Genomic DNA, 22303 nt, shown 5'->3' with positions numbered 1-22303 from the left:
GAACTCACAGACTGTGAGATCATGACCTGAGCTGAAGTTGGACACAACCAACTGAGCCAGTCAGGAGCCCCTAAAATTGCACTTTTTAAAACAGAAAACAGCTGTGTTCACTACCTCTCTATGCACTTAAGTAGTCTCTGAAATGGAATCTGCCTAAATTCAATTGTTTATTGAAAGCTTTCCCCATATTTAGGTTTATTTAATTATTAAAATTTCACTTAGCATATCATTTAAACTAGACTACAAACTTAATGGATTTTACAGGGTGAAGCTCTACTTTCCCTTGTTATCAACCATCCTTATTGCTAAAAACAAAAACTCTAGCACTGTTAACAAAAGAGCTTTCTGAAAGCAGAATTAAACCATCTGCAACATTTCATTCTTACGACAAATAAATCAATACAGAACTGGATGTGTTTATGTTTGATTACCGCAGTTTAAGAAAGATCTTAATAGGCCAATTCCTTAAGATACATAAGCTTCTCACTAAATACTGAGGAAATTCTAGAGGCCAAATTTAACTCAGCATTAAAGTGGAGGCTGGGACCACAGCTGACTATTCCCGATCAGTCTCCAAGGGCCCCTCATCTTGTTACATTCTTCCTCTACTTAACTCTGCTCTGACAGCTGCTTTGATGTTTTCTGCTAGTTTAATGAGATTTTTATCTTCATCTTCTACCAACTTCCTCACCCCCAAATCATCGTACATACTACTAAAAGAGATACTTGTGTGTCTAAGCTGCTTATTAGCACAAGGCCTAGTCCATATACCCTACACATGTTAATTATTACAGTTTTGACATGAGTCATCTTCCCAAAGCACATTTTTTTTTAATTTTTTTTTTTTAACATTTATTTTTGAGACAGAGACAGAGCATGAATGGGGAAGGGGCAGAGAGAGAGGGAGACACAGAATCAGAAGCAGGTTCCAGGCTCTGAGCCATCAGCCCAGAGCCTGACGCGGGGCTCGAACTCACGGACCACGAGATCGTGACCTGAGCTGAAGTCGGACGCTCAACCGACTGAGCCACCCACGCGCCCCCCCAAAGCACATTTCTAACTGGTCTTGCCATTTCTCTCATGGGTCCCACCGAGGACAAGAGACTGTTACACAGGAGGCAGCCAAGTGAGTAAGCTCAATACTATCTTTTCACTCAGGGTTATTAGTTAAGATATTGGCTGTGCCTCCAACTATTTAAATGGAGGTTAAATGAACCTTTCTTGAGCTCATTTTCATCATCTGTAAAATGGATATAATTGGGGCTGCTATAAGGACTGCTCAGGGTTCTTACAAGGATTACGGATTAAATATCAGATACAAAGCATGTGGCATGCACAGTGGGTAGTTAAATTCTGGTTTTGGCTTCCCTACAAAACTGAATTTCTAAACAACTGAATTCCATAATCTAGTCCAAAAGTACCTCTTTACATTTCTTTCCCATTACATACTCCTGATTCAGCCTAACTAGACCTCTCACCATGCTTGGAGCCTGCCTTGTGATTTCTTACCACTAAGCCTTTGCTTTTTGCTGACTAGTGGTTTTGTTTTTCTAATTCCACATGTTTAAATCCAGCTTATCCTTCAAGACCCAAGCCAAATACTGCCCTCACCACCAATGCTTTTTCTCTAGTTACTCCCATGCACTTAGAACATACTGCTTGAACCTCTCTAATTGTACTTATCACAACTGGCTGTATTCAAGAGTTATATTTAGGTCTTACAGCTGCTACTTGAATGGATTGAGACTCTTCCACTAAGAACCATTTCTACCCAATTTTACTCAGTGCTGACTGAAACCTATAAATCATATCAGAGAATAAGAAAATATGCCTCCGACATCCAGAAGCTGGAGTGCTACTATCAGCTAGGCCTTGGTGTTGGTATGAGCTGGCTTGGCACTCACAGTTAGGTCTTGGTGTTCTCAGGTTAAACGTCAGCAATTTGAGAATATCAACATTAGACAAGGCCATTCTGTGACCATCGTGGATCAAGACAAAAGAGTAAGACGACTTTGTAATCTGCCTGAACACAGACAACATCCATCCAAGCTAAAAAATATCAATAGCCCCCATTCCTGGATAATGAAGGACTGCTTCTTCTTCACCAATTACAGCTTTAGCCTTTCTCTGGTCTGCTCTCCCTTTAGATAAACTCTATTAAGCTATCCAGACACTGAATTTTCCCCACTTTCTGATGGCATCCAATGCAGAGCAAAGCCCCATATCCTTAAACCTTCTTCAAAATCACCTAACACACACCCCCATCTTATAATAAAGCTTTTCTTTTAAAAAAAAAAATTTTTTTTTAGTGTTTATTTATTTTTGAGAGAGAGTGAGCTCATGCGAGCAAGTGAGCATGGGTGGGGAGGGGCAGAGAGAGAGAAGGATACACAGAATCTAAAGCAGGATCCAGGTTCTGAGCTGTCAGCACAGAACCCAATGTGGAGCTCGAACCCACAAACCGTGAGATCATGACCTGAGGTGAAGTCGGATGCTTATCCGACTGAGCCATCCAGGCACCCCATATAATAAAGCTTTTCTACCACTCTTCCTGTGATGCCGCATGCTCCCCCATGGTATGCATTCTCCCGCACTTCAACAATAAATCCAACTTATTTAACTGCAGATATTATTCATTCGTGCTCTGTAGCTGAAGGACAAACTATGAACTTCTTGAAGAAAAGTCTAGTGTTTTCTTTATGCTCAGGTCCCCTAAAGGATAAGCTCTGGGTCTTGCATGCTGTACACTTAGTGGAATTGATCTGGATGACTTCTACTGTGCCTGCCAGTAACTTTACTGGAATCTCCAGACCGAGCACTATTACTCTCAGGGTTGAAAATAATTTTGTACTTCATTATCCTGTTTTTTAGTTCTGAGACTAGAAAATGGAAATCAGGGTAACTAGTAAAGGTGCTCCACACCTACCACTGTTCTCCATACCCACTCCCCTAGAAGTTTCTGAACTTGAAAAAGTGCCCAATTTGCAGGCATTCACAGGCTCTCAAATTGTCTCCTCTCTTCTTGGGCGCTCCTTCAGAGAAGATTCTCAATGTTTCATTAGAAGAAAAGAAAAGGTAAGGGACCAAAATAATATGTTTGCCCTTAAGCTTATATACCAAAAGATAAAGAGCTAATTTGAGAATTATGTATGTATATTATATATGTGTATATACACATATGTACACACAAATATACATATATGTGATATATATATACACATAATAAAATATATGTGTATATATTTTCAATCTCAGCTCAAGACTCAGTGGGCAGCACTCAAGGAAAATATGGTGACAGAAGAGTCAAAGTTATTTCATAGGAACAGGGCTACTGGAAAGGGACTGGTAAGGAACCCTATTTATAAGTACTCAAAGTGAGTTATGACTGGAAAACATGGGCAGGCAGGGTCAGGAGGAGAGATGTCAGGACATTATCATGGGAACACCACAGGATCCAGCTACGGAAGTGGTGAGGACTCTCTTGAAACCAACTCTAGCGTAGAAGCAGCACACTGTCATCTTGGAGGACTTCAACTACTCTGGCACCTGTCTGAAGTCTCAGAAAGCTAACACTGGAATAGCTGACAAGTTCCTGACCTGGCATGCTGACATTTTCATGTTACACAGGTGCATAAGGTGAGAGTAGGGGAGCTGTACTTTGGCCAAAGAAGATACTGGATAGTGAAATGAAAAGAGAACTGTAGGAGAAAGGGACTGTGCCAACTCAGTATTCATGGCAGCAAAGTAGGGGTTCTGCAGCATGGGCTCTAGGAAGGCAGAATTAAGTTCTGAAAATAGAAACAGAATTCCATGGCTTGAGACAGACCCTTTCTAAGAGTAAAGTTCTTAAAATGCATTGCTGCTTGGGCATTTCAAGAATTCTCAAGCAGATAGGAAAGGCAGAGGCGGGGTGGGGGCGGGGGGGGGGGGGGAAGCAGATGTCCATGTAGCTCTTCTAAAACAACAGAGAAAAGATGAACAGAAAGACACAGAAGTGACTAAGTGGCAAGATATAAAGAGCCCCATGAGGCAGCCAAGGTCCAAAATAAATTAAGATTTGCCAAAAGGCTAGCTAAAGCAAAAGGGGTACTTTTAGACCAAAAAAAGGCAATTTACCTGATAAAATTTAATGCTGAGAAAGCAGATCTTCTGAAGTTCTATTTTGCTTCCACATTCTCTATGAAAGGGAACAAATTTTGGGTTACATGAAAGAAAATTAACAATCCTAAGGACAAAAATAAAGTCCCAGATGGGTGAGGAGGATAGGTCTATCCACCAGATAATTTCTACCAAGACTGGAAAACTTGCAAAAAAGTTCCTAAACTAAAATTTTAAGAAATTACGTTGATAAAAATGGCATTTTTAAAGATGGAGTAGATGTGTACTGTCCCAGTTTGCAAAAGGTGCATGGTGGATTTTTCAACTGTAGAGAAGTGAGCACGTTGTAACTGTTGGGCTAGATTTAGATTCTAAAAAGGATGCTTCTGGAGATTGTGAGGAAGATGGCAGAGGAGGAGGATCCTGAACTTACTTCATCCCATGGACACACTGAGATAACAGCTACACTGTGCAACTAACTCTGAAAATGACCCAAAGACTGACAGAATAGCACTTTCACATTTAATTGTAGAGAAGAGGGAGGCCACATCAAAAAGGGCCAGAGGAGCAGAGAGGAGACTGGGAAGCAAACCCAGATAAGACTAACCACAAATGAAAAGGACACAACCCATGGTGAAGCTGGAGGACCAAATCCCACATCAGGCACCCCAAGCACTGGGGACCTGCACTGGGAAGACGAGTCCCCAAAATATCTGGTGTTGAAAAATATCAGCATATCAGCAGGGCTTAAGAGAGCTTTTGAAATCAGCAGGGTTTAACTCCAGGTACTTTAAAAATCAGTGGGCTTAACTCCAGGAGAGCTGAGGGGAGGTAGGAAATGGGGTCCTCACCCTCAAAGGGACAGAATAACCTGGCTTTAGACACAGCATAGAAACCATAGAAACAACAGTTTGAAAAGCGCCTGAGGTGTATGTGAAGGAGATTTACTAACCTCAGAACATATACTGGAGGCGCAGGGATCTTCAGGAGACTTCAACATAAGTGCTAACATGTGCCATTTCTCTTCTCCTCTCCAAGCCTAGATAACAAGATGCTTGGAAAAACTAACACTAACACTCTCCACCTATTTTTCTAGTTCCATGTGCATGGCCCCACCTTCCTCTGCACAGCCTCAGCAGGCAATCCTCCAAAGCAGCTCCTGCCCCACCATACCCTGCAAACAACCCCAGCAAGGACCAGCACCACTGCAAAGTGAATCCTGTGCTGGGGAGAAGGAAAGATAAACCCCCACACCAGTGCCCCCGCAGTTCCAGCAGCCAAGCCTTTTAACTAGGCAAAAATGGAGAAACCCCTGCCTTCTAGGGTGTCTGCAACTGCAACAGAGAGACCAGGGGCAGACAGTGAGGCTGACTGCTAACCCTACGCACCCATGTTCCAAAGCATAAAGTGAACAGTACAAATTGGACAAAGTAGATGAACAGCAGTCATTTTTAAAAAAAAGCTTAGGGGTGCCTGGGTGACTCAGTTAAGCATCCAACTCTTGGTTTTGGCTCAGGTCATGATCTCATGGTTTGTGAGTTTGAGCCCCACACTGACAGTGCAGAGCCTGCTTGGGATTCTCTCTCTCCCTTTCCCTCTGCTGCCCCCTTGTTCACACTCTCTCTCTAAATAAACAAACAATAACAATAATAATAACAATAATGATAATAAAAGTTTAGGATTCTAATAAACCACAAGGTCAGCAAGTAAAATGCCAAAAATCTAAAGCAATCCTTAGGATGCATTAAGAGAAGTAGTAGGGAGCTTTTTAAAGGAGGGTGGGGAGGCAACAGGTTGCTCTTCCATGAGCTAATGGGCTTCCATTTGCTATTACTTGCCTTCTAAGAGGGCACTGAGATGTTGAGATACCTAGAACTAGGTGACATGAGGAATGGATGATGGAGCCAGAGATGTCAACATAGGAAAAAAGACTGATGAAGGGGACATGATGCTAGCCTTCAAATTCCTGAACTATCTTTCCCTTTTAATCTACTTTTCCTCCATTCCTATTTTGGTAAAGGGCATCACCATCTGTCTAATCACTGAAGCCAATAAACTGAGACCAATCCAAGATGCCTCCTTCTCCCTCACCTTCCACTTCTACCTAAAAATGGCTCTTAAAAGAAACAACTGAAATTTCTGACAATGTTAAATAAATTACAATTATAAAGTAAAAAATAAAAGTAAAAACCAAAGAAATATAAAAAATACTAAAAATAAAAATAGCTTTTAAAATTGTTCTCCTCCCAGGGTGCCTGGGTGGCTCAGTCAGTTAAGCAGCTGACTCTTGATCTCAGTTCAAGTCTTGATCTCATGGTCCTGGGTTCAGGTCCCGCATTGGGCGTAAAGCCTACTTAAAAAAAAATTGTTCTCCTCCCTACCCAATGGTAACAGCCTCCCTGCTCTATTTCCTCTTTCCTCCAGTACCTCTATATCCCTTTGGGAATCACACTCAACTTCAGAGGGGTTAATCAGTATGTTCTTTCTTCCCAAAGCACTGCAAGTAACTTACTTCAGGCCATTAAGATGGGTGGATAGGTTAGCTGGAACTAATGGGACAGAACGAGGGTGGGGGGGGGGGGGATAAGAATGAGGTGGGAGTGAAGGAAGAATTTAAAAGAAAAGACATCCTCTTTCTCTGGACAATGGAATTTGAGAGGTGATGTCTGGAACTGTTGCAACCATTGTTGCTACCCTGTGAGAGCAGTCAGGACAGAGTTGACTTGAGAAGGAACTTGGAAGTGAAACGGGACACAGAAAATCAGGGCTGGAGACTTGATGAGAATGTCAATCTCTGGATCAAACAACACTGAAGGCCAGTTCTAACACAGAATCTCTTCATGTATACAACACAGTAAATCCCCTTTTTGTCTTCAGACAGTTCAAGCTGAATTTTCTGTCTTTTATCATGAATATTCTATCTGATGAACTCACCAACACTGACTTAATGATGCTCACACTGTCTCAACTGGACTTCTGCAACTATCTTCTCCCTAAAGAAATCCTCACAATGCAGCTCCTTTCCTGCTGCCAGGATGTGCTTTCCAAAACCAGACTGGATGTTTCTCTTCTACTTACAAACTTACAATGGCCTCTTCTACTTTTAGAATAAAATCCTAACTCCTTGAATATGGCAGAAAAAAATCTTCTCAGTGTGGCCCCTGCTAACATCTCTACTCTCATCTCTCATCAAAATGAAAAACTTTTCTTCTTAAAAAGACACCAGCAAGAAATCAAAGACAACCCAATGGGAGAAAATATTTTCAAATTATATATCTGATAACGGATTTTTATCTAAAGAACTCTTAACACTCCACAATAAAAAGTAACCCAATTTAAAAATGGGTATAAGATCTGAATAAGACATTTCTCCAAAGATGATATACAAAAAGCTAATAAACACACAAAAGGATGCTCAATGTCCTTAATCATTAGGGAAATGCAAATAAAACCACAGTGAGATATCACTTCACACCCACTAGGATGGCCATAATCAAAAAGACAGCAGGGCACCTGGGTGGCTCCATCGGTTAGGTGTCCGACTTCAGCTCAGGTCATGATCCCAGTTTGTGGGTTCAAGTCCTGCACTGGGCTCTCTGCTGTCAGCACAGAGTCTGCTTCAGATCCTCCACCTCCCTCTCTGCCTGTCCGCTGCTCACGCTCTAAAATAAACATTTTAAAAAAGGCAGACAATAACAAGTGTTGGCAAGATATGGAGAAACTAGAATGCTTATACACTGCTGGAAAGAATGTTAGATGGTGCAAGTCTCTTTGGAAAATAGTTTAGCAGTTCCTCAAAAGGTTGAAAATAGAGTAATTATATGACCCAAATATTTCAGAGGAGAAGTTTAGATGGTGGAGAAGAAGTAGGGGTACCAGGATGTCCCTTGTCCCTCAAACACAGCCATAAAGGGTCAGAACACTTGGAACATCCAGGAAATCAATCTGTGGAGTGACAGAAAAATCTCCCCAGGTGGAGGGAACAGTTTAGCAGGACAGAGGTGCATGTATGCAAACTGGGGGAGATTAAATAGTGTAGGCATGGAGGGGAGGGAATCGCTTCTGTGGAGAGACAAAAGGGAAAGAGAGAGAAAGACAGGCTGTGGATTGCAGTTGTGTTAGAAGAGGAAAACCTCTCCAGACCACGGACTCAGGAACAAGAAACACAGTGAGTGCCAGTTTCTACTTTGCCAACAGCCTTAGGTGCTGAAGATCAGTTTTCAAAAGTGCGTGACTTTCTCTGGACTGGAGCCATCAATATGTGTGTGCACCTGGGGGACAGGGGCCAGCCCTGGGGCACTGTAGCAATCTCAAGGGCACACTGGGAGAGAACAGTCCCCTCCCTCCCTTGAGTATTGTGGGAAGAGGGTTTATTGCCCGTCCGCCCCCCCCCCACCCCCCCCCCCCCCCACACACACACAAGGCGCCAAAGGCCCTTTATCAGCAGGGCAGAGTGGTATTACACCAGAACAGAATCCATTCAGTGCAGAGCCCCTTAAGACATCCGGTTTTGAATCCCAGCTGAATGTCTAGGAGGCACAGGAGACTGAGGAGCAGGGCAAGGTGACTGCCTGTACTACTCTGTGTGGGCTGCCTGAACAGCATGGTTTGGGACCCTGGTTGGGGGAGGTGAAATTGAGTTGTTGCCATTTTCACCAACAAGGTGGGGCTTCAGGGAACAGGACAGCGGCCCCTAGTGGAGCCGGGACCCGCTTACACCAAATCCCACCCCTCTGTGCCAGCAACTGCTTACCTACTGGAGTGAGACTGAGCCAACCAGACGGCCTCACCTCCGGACCAGCACAGCCACCAGTCCAAGGCACTAACAGATACCTATCCTGCGGTCTTGTGTATTAGTCTGTTGCTCTTCCCCCTCCCCATTTCTTTCCTTCTCTTTTCTTGTCCTTTCTACCCTCTTTTTTTTTTTTTTTTTTTTTCCTTTGCAAATCAGGCTCACAGTTTCTGATTTGACTTTTGGTCAATTTTTACTATATTTTTTTTTCTTTCTTTCTCTGTTTTGTTTGCTTAATCAGGCATTACTCTATTCTTTTTACACCTTTTCTATATCTTCTTTATTTTCCTTTCTCTCTCTCTGGATTAAGCCTTATAGATTGTTTGATTCTCTGTTTGGTCTTTTTTTTTTTTTTTTTTTTTTTTTTTTTTTTTTTTTTTTTTGCCCCTTTCATTTTTCTCTTTGTATGGGATCAGGTTCCCTGCCCTTTCCTTTTTTCTAGGGTTACTTCAATGAACAAATCAAAGCACACCTGCTGGAAGGTCCAAATAATCCACCACTACAAGGAAGAGCACTACAGAGGACTGACCAGTGGGATAGAGGACCCAACTATACAGAGAGCGTGCCATACATTCCAAAAACACTTCCTGAAGGGCCAGGCCTTGGACAATGTATGATCCCTTTTTAATATAATAATACTCACAGGTGCAGGACACATAACAAGCTATTAAAATACAGAGAAGACAGAATCCTATCCAAAAATGACAAAATGGAAGAATTCCCCTCAAAAGAAATTCCAGGAAGAAATGACAGCCAGAAAATTGCTCAAAACAAATATAAACAATAAATCTGAACAAGAATTTAGAATAATAGTCTTAAGACTAATAGCTGGGCTTGAAAAAAAAGCATAGAAGACACCAGAGAATCTACTGCTGCAGACATCAAGGAAGAAAGTCATGATGAATCAAGAAATGTTGTAAATGAGTTACAAAATAAACTTGATGCAGTGACAGCAAGGATGGAAGAAGCAAAAGGAGAGAATAGATGAAAAGATAAAATTAAGGAAAATAATGAAGCTGAAAAAAAGAGGGAAAGGAAAGGATTAGACCACAAGGGGAGAATTTTAAAGACCTAAGTGATTCAATGAAACAAAATAGTACCCATTATCCTAAGAGTTCCAGAAGAAGAAGAGAGAAAGGGGCAGAAAGTTTATTTGAACAAATTATATCTGAGAACTTCCCTAACGCAGAGAAGGAAACAGACATCCAAGTCCAAGAGGCAAAATACAAAGATAAAGAGAGAATTCTGAAAGCAGCTTGGGACAAATGGACCTTAACCTACAAGGGTAGACACATAAGGGAAGTAGCAGACCTGTCCATTGAAACTTGGCAGGCTAGAAGGGAATGGCAGGAAATATTCAATGTGCTGAATAGGAAAAATATACAGCCAAAAATCCTTATCCAGCAAGGCTGTCATTCAGAATAGAAGGAGAGATAAAGGCTTTCCCAGACAAACAAAAACTAAAGGAGTTCATGACCACTAAACCAGTCTTGCAGGAGATCCTAAGGGGGGACTCTGTGAACGGAAAGCAGCAAAGACTACAAAGGACCAGGAACATCAAAACAAGCACGAAACCTACAGATAACACAATGACACTAAATTCGTATCTTTCAATAATCACTCTGAACATAAATGGACTAAATGCCCCAATCAAAAGACAAAGAGCTTAAGAATGGATACTCATTTTAGACCTGAGGACACCTGCAGATTCAAAGTGAGGGGATGGAGAACCATCTATAATGTTACTGGACATCAAAAGAAAACAAGAGTAGCCATACTATATTTTATTTTTTCTAAGGTTTATGTTTTTGAGAGAGTGAGAGAGACAAAGCATGAGCGGGGGAGGGGCAAAGAGAGGAGGAGACACAGAATCCAAATCAGGCTCCAGGCTCTGAGCTATCAGCACAGAGCCCAACATAGGGCTCAAACTCATGAACTGTGAGATCATGACCCAAGTTGAAGTCAAATGCTTAACTGACTGAGCCACCCAGGTGCCCCAGACAAACTAGATTTTAAAACAAAGACTGTAACAAGAGATGAAGAAGGGCATTATACCATAATTAGGGGGTCTATCCATCAAGAGGAGCCAACAATCGTAAATGTTTATGCCCCCAGCATGAAACACCCAAATATAAATCAACTAATCACAAACATAAATACATATATAATACAGTGATTGCCACTTACAGCAATAGACCAATCATGTAGGCAGAAAAATCAATAAGGAAATAACAGCTCTGAATGACACATTGGACCAGATAGACAAAACAGATATATTCAGAACTTTTCAACCCAAAGCAGAATACACATTCTTCTCAAATGCACATTGAACATTCTCCAAAAGAGATCGCATACCAGGTCACAAAATAGCCCTCAACAAATATAAAAGGATTGAAATCATACCATGCATATTTTTTTTCATACCATGCATATTTTAATTACAACACTATGAATGAAACTTGAAATCAACCACAAGAAAAAGTTTGGAAAGCCCCCAAATACATGGAGGTTAAAGAACATCCTACTAAAGAATGAATGGGTTAAGCAGGAAATTAAAGAAGAAATTAAAAAATATATGGAAGCAAATGAAATGAAAATATGACAGTCCAAATCCTTTGGGATGCAGCAAAGGCAGTCCAGAGACGAAACTATATTGCAATTCAGGCCTTTCTCAAGAAGCAAGAAAGGTCCCAAATACACCACCTAACCTCACACCTAAAGGAACTACAAAGGCAGCAGCAAAGAAAGCCCAAAGCCAGCAGAAGAGAATAAAGATTAGAGTAGAAATAAACAATATAGAATCCAAAAAAAAAAAAAAAAAAAAAGGTAGCAAAGATCAATGAATCTAAGAGCTGGTTTTTTGAAAGAATAAACAAAACTGATAAACTCCTAGCCAGACTTCTCAAAAAGAAAAGAGAGATGACCCAAATATATAAAACCACAAAAGAAAGAGGAGAGATCACAACCAACACCACAGAAATACAAATAATTATTACAGAATACTATGAAAAATTATATACCAACAAACTGGACAATCTGGAAGAAGTGGATAAATTCCTAGACACTCACACACTACCAAAACTCAAATAGGAAGAAATAGAAAATTTGAATAGACCCATAACCAGCAAAGAAATTGAATCAGTTATCAAAAATCTCCAACAAATAAGAGTCCTGGGCCAGATGGCTTCCAAGGGGAATTCTACCAGACATTTAAAGCAGAGTTAATGCCTATCCTTCTCAAGCTGCTCCAAAAAACAGAAATGGAAGGAAAGCTTCCAGACTCCTATGAAGCCAGCATTACCTCAATTCCCAAACCAGACAGACAGAGACCCGAGTAAAAAAGAGAATTACAGGCCAATATCCCTAATGAACATGGATGCAAAAATCTCAACAAAATACTAGCAAATCGAATTCAACAGTGTATCAAACAATTATTCACCACGATCAAGTGGATTCATTCCTGGGCTGCAGGGCTGGTTCAATATTCACAAATCAATCAATGTGGTACATCACATTAATAGAAGAAAGGATAAGAACCATATGATCCTGTCAATAGATGCAGAAAAAGCATTTGACAAAATACAGCATCCTTTATTAATAAAAACCCTCAAGAAAGTCAGGATGGAAGGAACATATCTTAACATCATAAAAGCCATATATGAAAAGCCCACAGCTAATATCATCCCCATGAGGAAAAAAGTGAGAGCTTTCCCCCTGAGATCAGGAATAGGACAGCACCACTGTTGTTTAACACAGTGCTGTAAGTCCTAGCCTCAGCAATCAGATAATAAAATGAAATAAAAGGCATCCAAATTGGCAAAGAAGTCGTCAAAGTTTCACTCTTTGCAGATGACATGATACTCTACATGGAAAACCTGAAAGACTCCACCAAAAAACTGCTAGAGCTGATACATGAATTCAGCAAAGTCGCAGGATATAAAAATCAATGTACAGAAATTGGTTGCATTTCTATACAGCAACTACACCAATAATGAAGCAACTGAAAGAGATATCAAAGAATCAATCCCATTTATAATTGCACCAAGAACCATAAAATACCTAGGAAGAAACCTAACCAAAGAGGTAAAAAAATCTGTATGCTGAAAGCTATAGAAAGCTTATGAAAGAAACTGAAGAAGGGGTGCCTGAGTGGCTTAGTCAGTTAAGTGTCCGATTTCAGCTCAGGTCCTGATCTCATGGTCCATGGGTTCGAACCCTGCATCAGGCTCTGTGTGGACAGCTCTGAGCCTGGATCCTGTTTTGGACTCTGTGTCCCCATCTCTCTCTGCCCCTTGTCCCCCCATCTCAAAAATAAACATTAAAAAAGTTTTTAATAAATTGAAGATGACACAAAGTAATGGAAAAACGTTCCATGATCATGGAATGGAAGAACAAATATTGTTAAAATGTCGATACTACCCAAAGCAATCTACACATTCAATGCAATCCCAATCAAAATAGCACCAGCGTTCTTCACAGAGCTAGAGCAAACAATCCTAAAATTTGTATGGAACCACAAAAGACCCGAATAGCCAAAGTAATGCTGAAAAAGAAAACCAAAGCTGGAGGCATCACAATTCTGGACTTTCGCCTGTATTACAAAGCTGGAAGCATCAAGACAGTATGGTAATGGCACAAAAACAGGCACAGAGACCAATGGAATAGAGAACCCAGAAATGGACCCACAAACATATGGCCAACTAATCTTCAACAAAGCAGTAAAAAAGGCATTCTCTTTAGCAAATGGTGCTGGGAGAACTGGAGAGCAACATGAAGAATGAAACTGGACCACTTTCTTACACTATACACACAAATAAATTCAAAATGGATAAAAGACCTAAATGTGAGACAGGAAACCATCAAAATCCTACATGAGAAAACAGGCAGCAACCTCTTTGACTCTGGGTACAGCAACTTCTTACTTGACATATCTTTGAAAGCAAGAGAAATAAAAGCAAAAATGAACCACTGGGACCTCATCAAGATAAAAAGCTTCAACACAGCAAAGGAATCAACAAAACTAAAAGCCAACTGAAGGAATGGGAGAAGATATTTGCAAATGACATATGACATATTGGATAAAGCATTAGTATCCCAAATCTATAAAGAACTTACCAAACTCAACACCCGAAAAACAAATAATCCAGTGAAGAAATGGGCAAAAGACATGAATAGACATGTTTCCAAAGAAGACACCCAGATGGCCAACAGACCCATGAAAAGATGCTCAACATCGCTCATCATCTGAGAAATACAAATCAAAACCACACTGAGATACCACCTCACACCTGTCAGAATGGCTAAAATTAACAACTCAAGAAACAGCAGATGCTGGTGATGGTGTGGAGAAAAGGGAATCCTCTTGCACTGTTGGTGGGAATGCAAACTGGTGCAGCCACTCTGGAAAACAGTGTGGAGGTTCCTCAAAAAATTAAAAATGGAATTACCCTATGACCCAACAACAGCACTACTAGGAATCTATCTAAAGGATACAGGAGTGCTGATTCGAAGGGACACATGCACCCCAATATTTGTAGAAGCGCTATCAACATAGCAAAATTATGGAAACAGCCCAAATGTTCATTGACTGATAAATGGAGAAAAAAAAGATGTGGCATATACATACAATGGAATACTACTCAGCAATTAAAAAGAATGAATCTTGCCATTTGCAGCAACGTGGATAGAACTGGAGGGCATTATGCTAAGTGAAATAAGTCAGTTAGAGAAAGACAGATCACATGATTTTATTCACAGGTGAAATCTGAGAAACTTAACAGATGACCAGAGGGTAAGGGAAGGAAAAACAAGATTAAAAACAGAGTGAGGCAATCCATAAGAGAGACTCTTAAACACAGAGAACAAACTGAGGGTTGATGGGGTTGGGGAAAATGGGTGATGGGCACTGAGGAAGGCACTTGTTGGAATCAGCACTGGGTATTGTATGTAAGTGATGAATCACAGGAATCTACTCCTGAAGCCAAGACTACAAGACTACCCTGTACGTTAGCTAACTTGACCAAAGGGGGAAAAAAAAAAAATCCACTTTTAGTTCTAGCCACACTAAAATGTTCATTATTTCCCAAATGTATACACCCAAGAAAAATGAAAACATGTCCACATCAAAGTTTATATTCAAATGTTAAAAGCAGCATTACGTATAGAATAAAAAAAAATACATAAATAACCTAAGTGTCCATCAATGGATGAATGGATAAACAAAATGTAGCATATCCACAAAATGGACTACTATTCGGTCATAAAGTCATGAAGTACTGTTACATGCTACAACAGGGATGAACCTTGAAAACATTATGCTAAGCAAAAGAAGCCAATCACAAAAGATCACATATTGTATGATTCCATTTATATGAAATTTCCAGAACAGGAAAATTTATACATACAGAAAGTTGCCTAGGGCTGAAGGCAGAGTGGGGTGTGTTGGAGGGTGATGGATAGAGTATGATGGAGATGGGGGGGGGGGGGGGAGAATGACAAAGTAAATGTTCTAACACTGATTGTGGTAATGGCTGTACAACTCGGAATAGAACAAAAATCACTGAATTGTACACTTGAAGTGGACGAACTGTATGTGAACTTTATCTTAAGAAAGCCGTTAGGAAAAAAGAACATCTCCTGCTCCCAATAAAACTGATCATTCTAATCATGAGTTCCCACTGGTTCCTGCAAGGTGTTTGAGTATATGCAACTGATATTGTTCTTCACTTATTTATTGTCCATTTACCTCTACTAAACTGTGCGTTCCTCAGGCAGATAATTGGCTCATTTTTCTTAGAATCCACAGTTATCTGTACACTGTGTACACACTAAGTGAAAGAGCACATCATAAATATTTACTAAAAGATGGTCTAAACAGCAGTCATGTGGAAAAGGGACTGTACTTGTTTCACATACTCCAATGGGCAGAAATGAAAGTTACAATGGCGGGTTTTAAGAATTTTCAAAAATCAGGGTTGTCTTTCTCTAAAACAAAGGTTTCTTGGTTCTGTGAATTCTCCGAATTGACACTCAAATTGTGAATGTATGTGTAAATAGTATGTGAATTTTTCTAGGGAGAAACTCTAACTTTCATCAGATTCTCAAAGGGGTATGTAACCCCAAAATGGGTAGGAATTGCTATTTTTTTTTTCTTTTTAAAAAATTTTAGGGGTGCCTAGTTGGCTCAGTCAGTTGAGCATCCGACTGAGGCTCAGGTCATGATCTCATGGTTTGTGGGTTCAAACCCTGCGTCAGGCTCTATGTTTACAGCTCAGATTTGAGATGCTTTGGATTCTGCTTCAGATTCTGTGTCCCCCTCTCTCTCTGCCCGTCCCCTGCTCACACTCTCTTTCTCAAAAATAAACATTAACAAGATTTTAATTAAAAAAATTTAATCCCAGTAAACATAGTGTTATATTAGTTTCAGGTGTTAATGATTCAACAATTCCATGTATTACTCAATGCTCATCAAAAGTGTAGTCTTGGGGTGTCTGGGTGGTTCAGCTGGTGGAGTGTCTGACTCTTAGTTTTGGTTCAGGGGATGATCTCACAGTTCATGGGATCGAGCCCTGCGTCAGCCTCCACGCTGGCAACACAGAGCCTGCTTGGGATTCTAACTCACTCCCTCTCTCTCTCTCTCTCTCTGCCTCTCCCCCACTTGTGCGCACATGCACCCACACTCTCTAAATAAATAAATAAGCATTTAAAAAAAAAGTGTAGTCTTTAATGCCCTTCATCTATTTCACCCATCCCCCAACCTACCTCCCCTCTGGTAACCATCTGTTTGTTCTCTATAGTAAGAGTCTGTTTTGTGGTTTGTCTTTTTTCCCTTTTTATTTAATTTTTATTTTGGCTTTTTATATTTTAGTTAGTTAATACACAGTGCAATATTGGATTCAGAAGTAGAATTCAGTGATTCATTACTTAGATACAACATCCAGTGCTTATCATGACAAAGAATTACTCACCATAATCAAGTGGGATTTATTCCTGGGCTGCAGGGCTGGTTCAATATTAGCAAATCAATCAACATGATACACATTAATAAAAGGATAAGAACCATATGATCTTGTCAATAGATGCAGAAAAAGCATTTGAAAAAAATATACCATGAATTCTTTTTTTTTTTTTTTTTTTTAATATTTATTTTTGAGAGAGTGAGAAAGAGCATGAGCAAGGGAGGGGCACAGAGAGAGGAGACACAGAATCTGAAGCAGGCTCCAGGCTCTGCACTGTCAGCACAGAGCCCAATTCTGGGCTTGAACTCGTGAACCATGAGACCATGACCTGAGCCGAACTCAGACGCTTAACCAACTGAGCCACCCAAGTGCCCCATGAATTCTTTAATGTTTAATTTTGAGAGCAAGTGCACACGCAGAGAGGAGGGGCAGAGAGACTCGGGGACAGAGGATCCTAAGCCAGCTCCACACTGACAGCAGAAAGCTTGAGCATCCATTCTTGATAAAAACCCTCAACAAAGTAGGGATAGATACAACATACCTCAATATCATAAAGACCATATACCAAAGACCCACAGCTAATATCCTTAAAGGGGAAAAACTGAGAGCCACTCTCCTACTATCAGGAACAAGACAAGGATACCCATTCTCACCATTACCATTTAATATAGTACTGAATGTCTTAGCCTCAGCAAACAGACAACAAAAAGAAATAAAGGACATACAAATTGGCAAGGAAGAAGTCAAACTTTCACTCTGCAGACAATGTGATACTCTATGTAGAAAACCCAAGACTCCACCAAAAAATTGCTAGAATACATGAATTCAGCAAAGTCATAGGATATAACATCAACTGTACAGAAATCTGTTGCATTTCTATACACCAGTAATGAAGCAGCAGAAAAAGAAATCAAGGAATCAATCCCATTTACAACTGTGCCAAAAACAAGAAGATAGTTAGGAATAAACCTAACTAAAGACACACACACACACACAAAAAAAAAAAAAAAAAAAAAAAAAAAATCTGTACTCTGGAAGCTATAGAAAACTTGTGAAAGATACTGAAGAGGACACAAAGAAATGGAAAAACATTCCATACTCATGGATTGGAAGAACACTGTTAAAATGTCTATACTACCCAAAGCAATCTACACATTTAATGCAATCCCTATCAAAATACCTGTACCACCAGCATTCTTCACAGAGCTAGATCAAACAATCCTAAAATTTGTATGGAAGCACAGAAGACCCTGAATAGCCACAGCAATTCTGAAAAAAATAAAACTAGAAGTATCATGATTCCAGATTTCAAGCTATATTATAAAGCTGTAGTCATCAAGACAGTATGGTTCTGGCAGAAAAACAGACATATAGATCAATGGAACAGAATGGAAAACCCAGAAATGGACCCACAACCATATGGTCAACTCATCTTCAACAAAGCAGTCTCTTCAGCAAACAGTGTTGGGAAAACTGGACAGCGACATGCAGAAGACACACTGGACCACTTTCTTACACTATACACAAAAATAAACTCAAAATGGACGAAAGACCTAAACTTAAGACAGGAAACCATCAAAATCCTAGAGGAGAACAAAGGCAGCAACCTGTGATCTCGGTCAGAGCAAATTCTTACTAGACACATCACTGAAGGCAAGGAAAACAAAAGCAAACATGAACGACTGGGACTTCATCAAGATTAAAGATTCTGGGGGTACCTGGGTGGCTCAGCCAGTTGAGCATCTGACTTTGGCTCAGGTCATGATCTCACGGTTCATGAGTTCAGGTACTACATGGGGCTCACTGCTGCCAGAGCAGAGCCCTCTTCAGATCCTCTGTTCCCCTCTCTCTCTGCCCCTCCCCTGCTCATGCTCTCTCAAAAATAAACATTTAAAAATCCACAAAGATGAAAAGCTTCTGCACAGCAAAGGAAACAATCAACAAAACTAAAAGGCAGCCTACAGAATGGGAGAAAATATTTGCAAACAGCACATCTGGTAAAAGATTAGTATCCAAAATCCATAACTTCTCAAACTCAACACCCAAAAAACAAACAAAATGGACCCAGTTAAGAAATGGCAACACACATGAATAGACACTCTTCCAAAGAGGACATCCAGCTGGCTAACAGACACATAAAAAGACGCTCAACAACACCCATCATCAGGGAAATACAAATCAAAATCATAGTGACATATCACGTCACACCTGTCAGAATGGCTAAGATTAACACAAAAAACAACAAGTATTGGTGAGGATGTGGAGAAAGGGGAACCCTCTTGCACTGCTACTGGAAATGCAAACTGGTGCAGCCACTCTGGAGGACAGTATGGAGGTTCTTCAAGAAACTAAAAATAGAACTACCCTATGACCCGGCAATTTTACTACTAGGTATTTACCCCAAGGATACAAAAAATACAGATTCAGAGGGGTACATGCACTCCAATGTTAATAGCAGCATTATCAACAATAGGAATGGCTATTTTTATTTTTTTAATGTCTATTTATGTTGAGAGAGAGAGCAGGTGTGCTCACACAAGCACGCAGAGAAGGGGCAAAGAGAGGAGAGAGAGAATCCCACACAAGCTCAATGCTGTCAGCACAAATCCCAACACAGGGCTCGAACCCACAAACTAGGAGACCATGACCTGAGCCAAAAATCAAGCGTCAGACACTTAAGGGACTGAGCCAATCAGGCACCCTAAATTCACTATTTTAAAAATGTTACATACCCGTGTGAGGATTTTAATTTTTTTTTTTTGAAGTCTAGTTGACATACAATGTTACTATGCCATACACCTGAAACTAATGTAATTCTACAACTCTATACATTATTATGCTCACAAGTGCAGCTATCATCTATACTGCACAGCCCTGTGACACCATTGGCTATAACACCTGTGCTGTACTTTCATCCTGTGACTTATTAATTTCAAAACTGGAGGCCTGTACCTCCCACTCCTCTTCGTCTGTTTTGCCCATTCCCTCCCCCACCCCTCCCATTTGGGGATCATCAGTTTGTTCTCTAGGTTTACAGGTCTGTTTCTGTTTGCTCATTTAATGTTTTAGATTCCATTTCACATATAATTGAAATTATATGGTATTTGTCTTCCTGGCTTATTTCACTTAGCATAATACCCTCTAGGTCCATAAAAGGGCAGAGGTTTTAGTTAGCAAAATTTCAGTTACTGACATAGATCATTCAAGGTAAGTTTTTGCCTAGATTATACTCTTTTAGTAACTAATGCAAAAAGAGAATTCACAATATTAGTAGCTTCATGAACTTAACTTATTCACATTATTTGACTGCCATTTTAGCTAAATGCTAAATGAAGTAGTTAGTGGTAGACAAGACAAAGTCCCCGCCTTCATGAAGCTTACATACTCGAAAGTAGAAACAGAAAAAAAGTGAGTAAACAAATAAGAACATTTCATACCATATAGTAATTCCTTCAAAAAGGAAAATAAAACAACATGAAGGACTAGGAAGTGATTCGGGTGGAGTTGTCTTAGCTAGGGAGAGTCTCTCTGAGGAGATTACATTTGAGCTGAAACTTGAGTAAGGAGAAGGAAGGTGAGGTAAGAACATTCCAGGGAATAAGGAGAACAGAAAGTGTTCTCATCTCTAAGATGACAACATTGAATATCAGCTCTTGAGTTCTCAAGGGAAAGAGCCACATTTAATCTCTCCACAACATGTATAAGAGGATCTCCCACTCACATTCAATGGAACTTATTCAAGATAATTCAGCATAATGGAATTCAATTCAGTGAAATACCATTTTAGAAGAATCTTTACTGCTCAAGATCATCATGAATTAATCTTCAAGGCAGACAAGACAGGACCATTAGACAAAGTGAGTAAAACCTTTAGGATTTTGTAACAAGGTAGAAAGAAGAAAAAATAATGTGACAATTTTTTGGAAGTCTCTTCCAGGTAGATAGTCTTACAAGCATAAAGTTTATCAAGCAAATTCTATCAAGAGAATTCTGGGTTCAACCTGTCCTCCACCCCTAGAATTTAGTGCTTTGCATCTATAGTATTTCTAATTTATGATGTGCAAGAGAGTGGAACGATATAGTCAGTGTGCACAAATAACAGGGAAGTGGATCTCAGTTCAAAAGGAGCTGTCCAATCACCAAGGGCTGAATATTAGTGCAAGTGTCTGGAGACTATAAAACCATCCTCAAGGGTATTACAGAGATTATTTACAGGAGGAAGTTCCTAGTAGAACTTCAAGACCTCCAGAGAACTGTTCTAGTCCCTTCTCTCAACCTGGACATCCATCCCTTTACACGCATTATGGAAAAGCCCCTGAAAGCAACCAACACGGTGGGTTTGTAAACACCACAAGGATCATACCAATAACAAAGGATTACCAAACAATTTAAGTAAGGGGAAAGTAGTAATTTGCTCATCTCAGTAACTGAAATTTGAGTTAAAAATTTCAAATTATACTTGAAAAGGCACAAGAACAGGCTCAAGCGGGGCGGTGAAAGTACACAACGACTTAAGGCTAACCACACCGATATCAATTGACTTTATGTAAAAGCACGACAGAAAGCACACGGAAACCCCCGAGAGGGGAATCCAAGTGGAATCCCTCCTGACTCAAAGCACCTGAGCAGATGGCGACAGCTGGGTTAAGCCAGTGAGGGCAAGGGGGAAAGCTTCGAACGGGTGTGCGACGGGCCACCGAGAGGGTGCCCAGGCGCGCGCGAACGCCAGCACTCCCGGCCCTTCCTGCGTCAGGAGGTCGAAGGGACCAGACAGCTGGAGGAGTCGTCCGCTGACGCCAAGGGACCCGCAGGGGCTTGGCACCTCCCAAACGCCGCCAGGTCCGCCCTCTCTAGTCCTTTGAAGGAGACCTGGAGCACCCCTCAGTGCAGCAGTGCTCTTCGCAGACTGAGGGGAAGCTAGCCCGTTTGCTCACCTTCCGGCGCCGGCGGCGGCTCCTGCCGCTTTCCGCGGGACAGGAAGGCCTTGGGCAGCAGCAGCGACACAGCCAGGACGAGCCCCGAGGCCAGGGCCACCCTCTGCACGGTGGAGTACGCCATGGCCGCCGCCCTCGCCACAGGTGCCGACGCCAGCCGGAACCGGAACCCCAGCGCCGTTGGCCTCCTCCGACCGAACCGGGGCTGCGCGGACGGCGACGCGCGAGGGACAAGTGCGCCAGGCGCCCGCACCGCACCCGCGGCCTCCCGTCTTTGCCAACTGGAAACTCCTCCCTCTCCACGTCCCACGCCCAGGGGCGCGTCCTCCGGACCCGGGGCATAGGCGGTCCCGGCCTTCTGCGCATCCCGCTCACTGCGTGGCTGCGTCCGTGCGTCTGTCCGTCGGTTCGTCCCCTTACCGCAGGCAGCTCCCGTTGCTCACAGCTGTTCTCTGTCTGCAGCCAAAGGAGCGAATGCTGAAACGCACGCCTAATGATCCCCCTCCACAGCGTAAAACCTT

At 41.3% G+C, this 22303-nt stretch overlaps 1 protein-coding gene across 3 annotated transcripts in view; it reads right to left on the bottom strand.

Moving 5' to 3' along the window:
• RIC3 (RIC3 acetylcholine receptor chaperone) overlaps positions 1-22045 on the bottom strand; it is a 64013-nt gene extending 41968 nt beyond the window's left edge. For all 3 annotated transcript variants that reach the window (XM_060605924.3, XM_060605926.3, XM_060605925.3), the window contains exon 1: positions 21783-22045. In XM_060605924.3, coding sequence (XP_060461907.3) covers positions 21783-21906 — 124 coding nt within the window. In that variant the 5' untranslated portion in view covers positions 21907-22045. The remainder of the gene's footprint in view (positions 1-21782) is intronic.
• Between the last annotated feature and the right edge of the window lie 258 nt (positions 22046-22303).

Source organism: Panthera onca, chromosome D1, assembly GCF_046562875.1.
Source record: "Panthera onca isolate mPanOnc1 chromosome D1, mPanOnc1 haplotype 2, whole genome shotgun sequence".
Classification (NCBI taxonomy): Eukaryota; Metazoa; Chordata; class Mammalia; order Carnivora; family Felidae; genus Panthera; species Panthera onca.
This window is presented reverse-complemented; position numbering and strand designations above follow the sequence as displayed.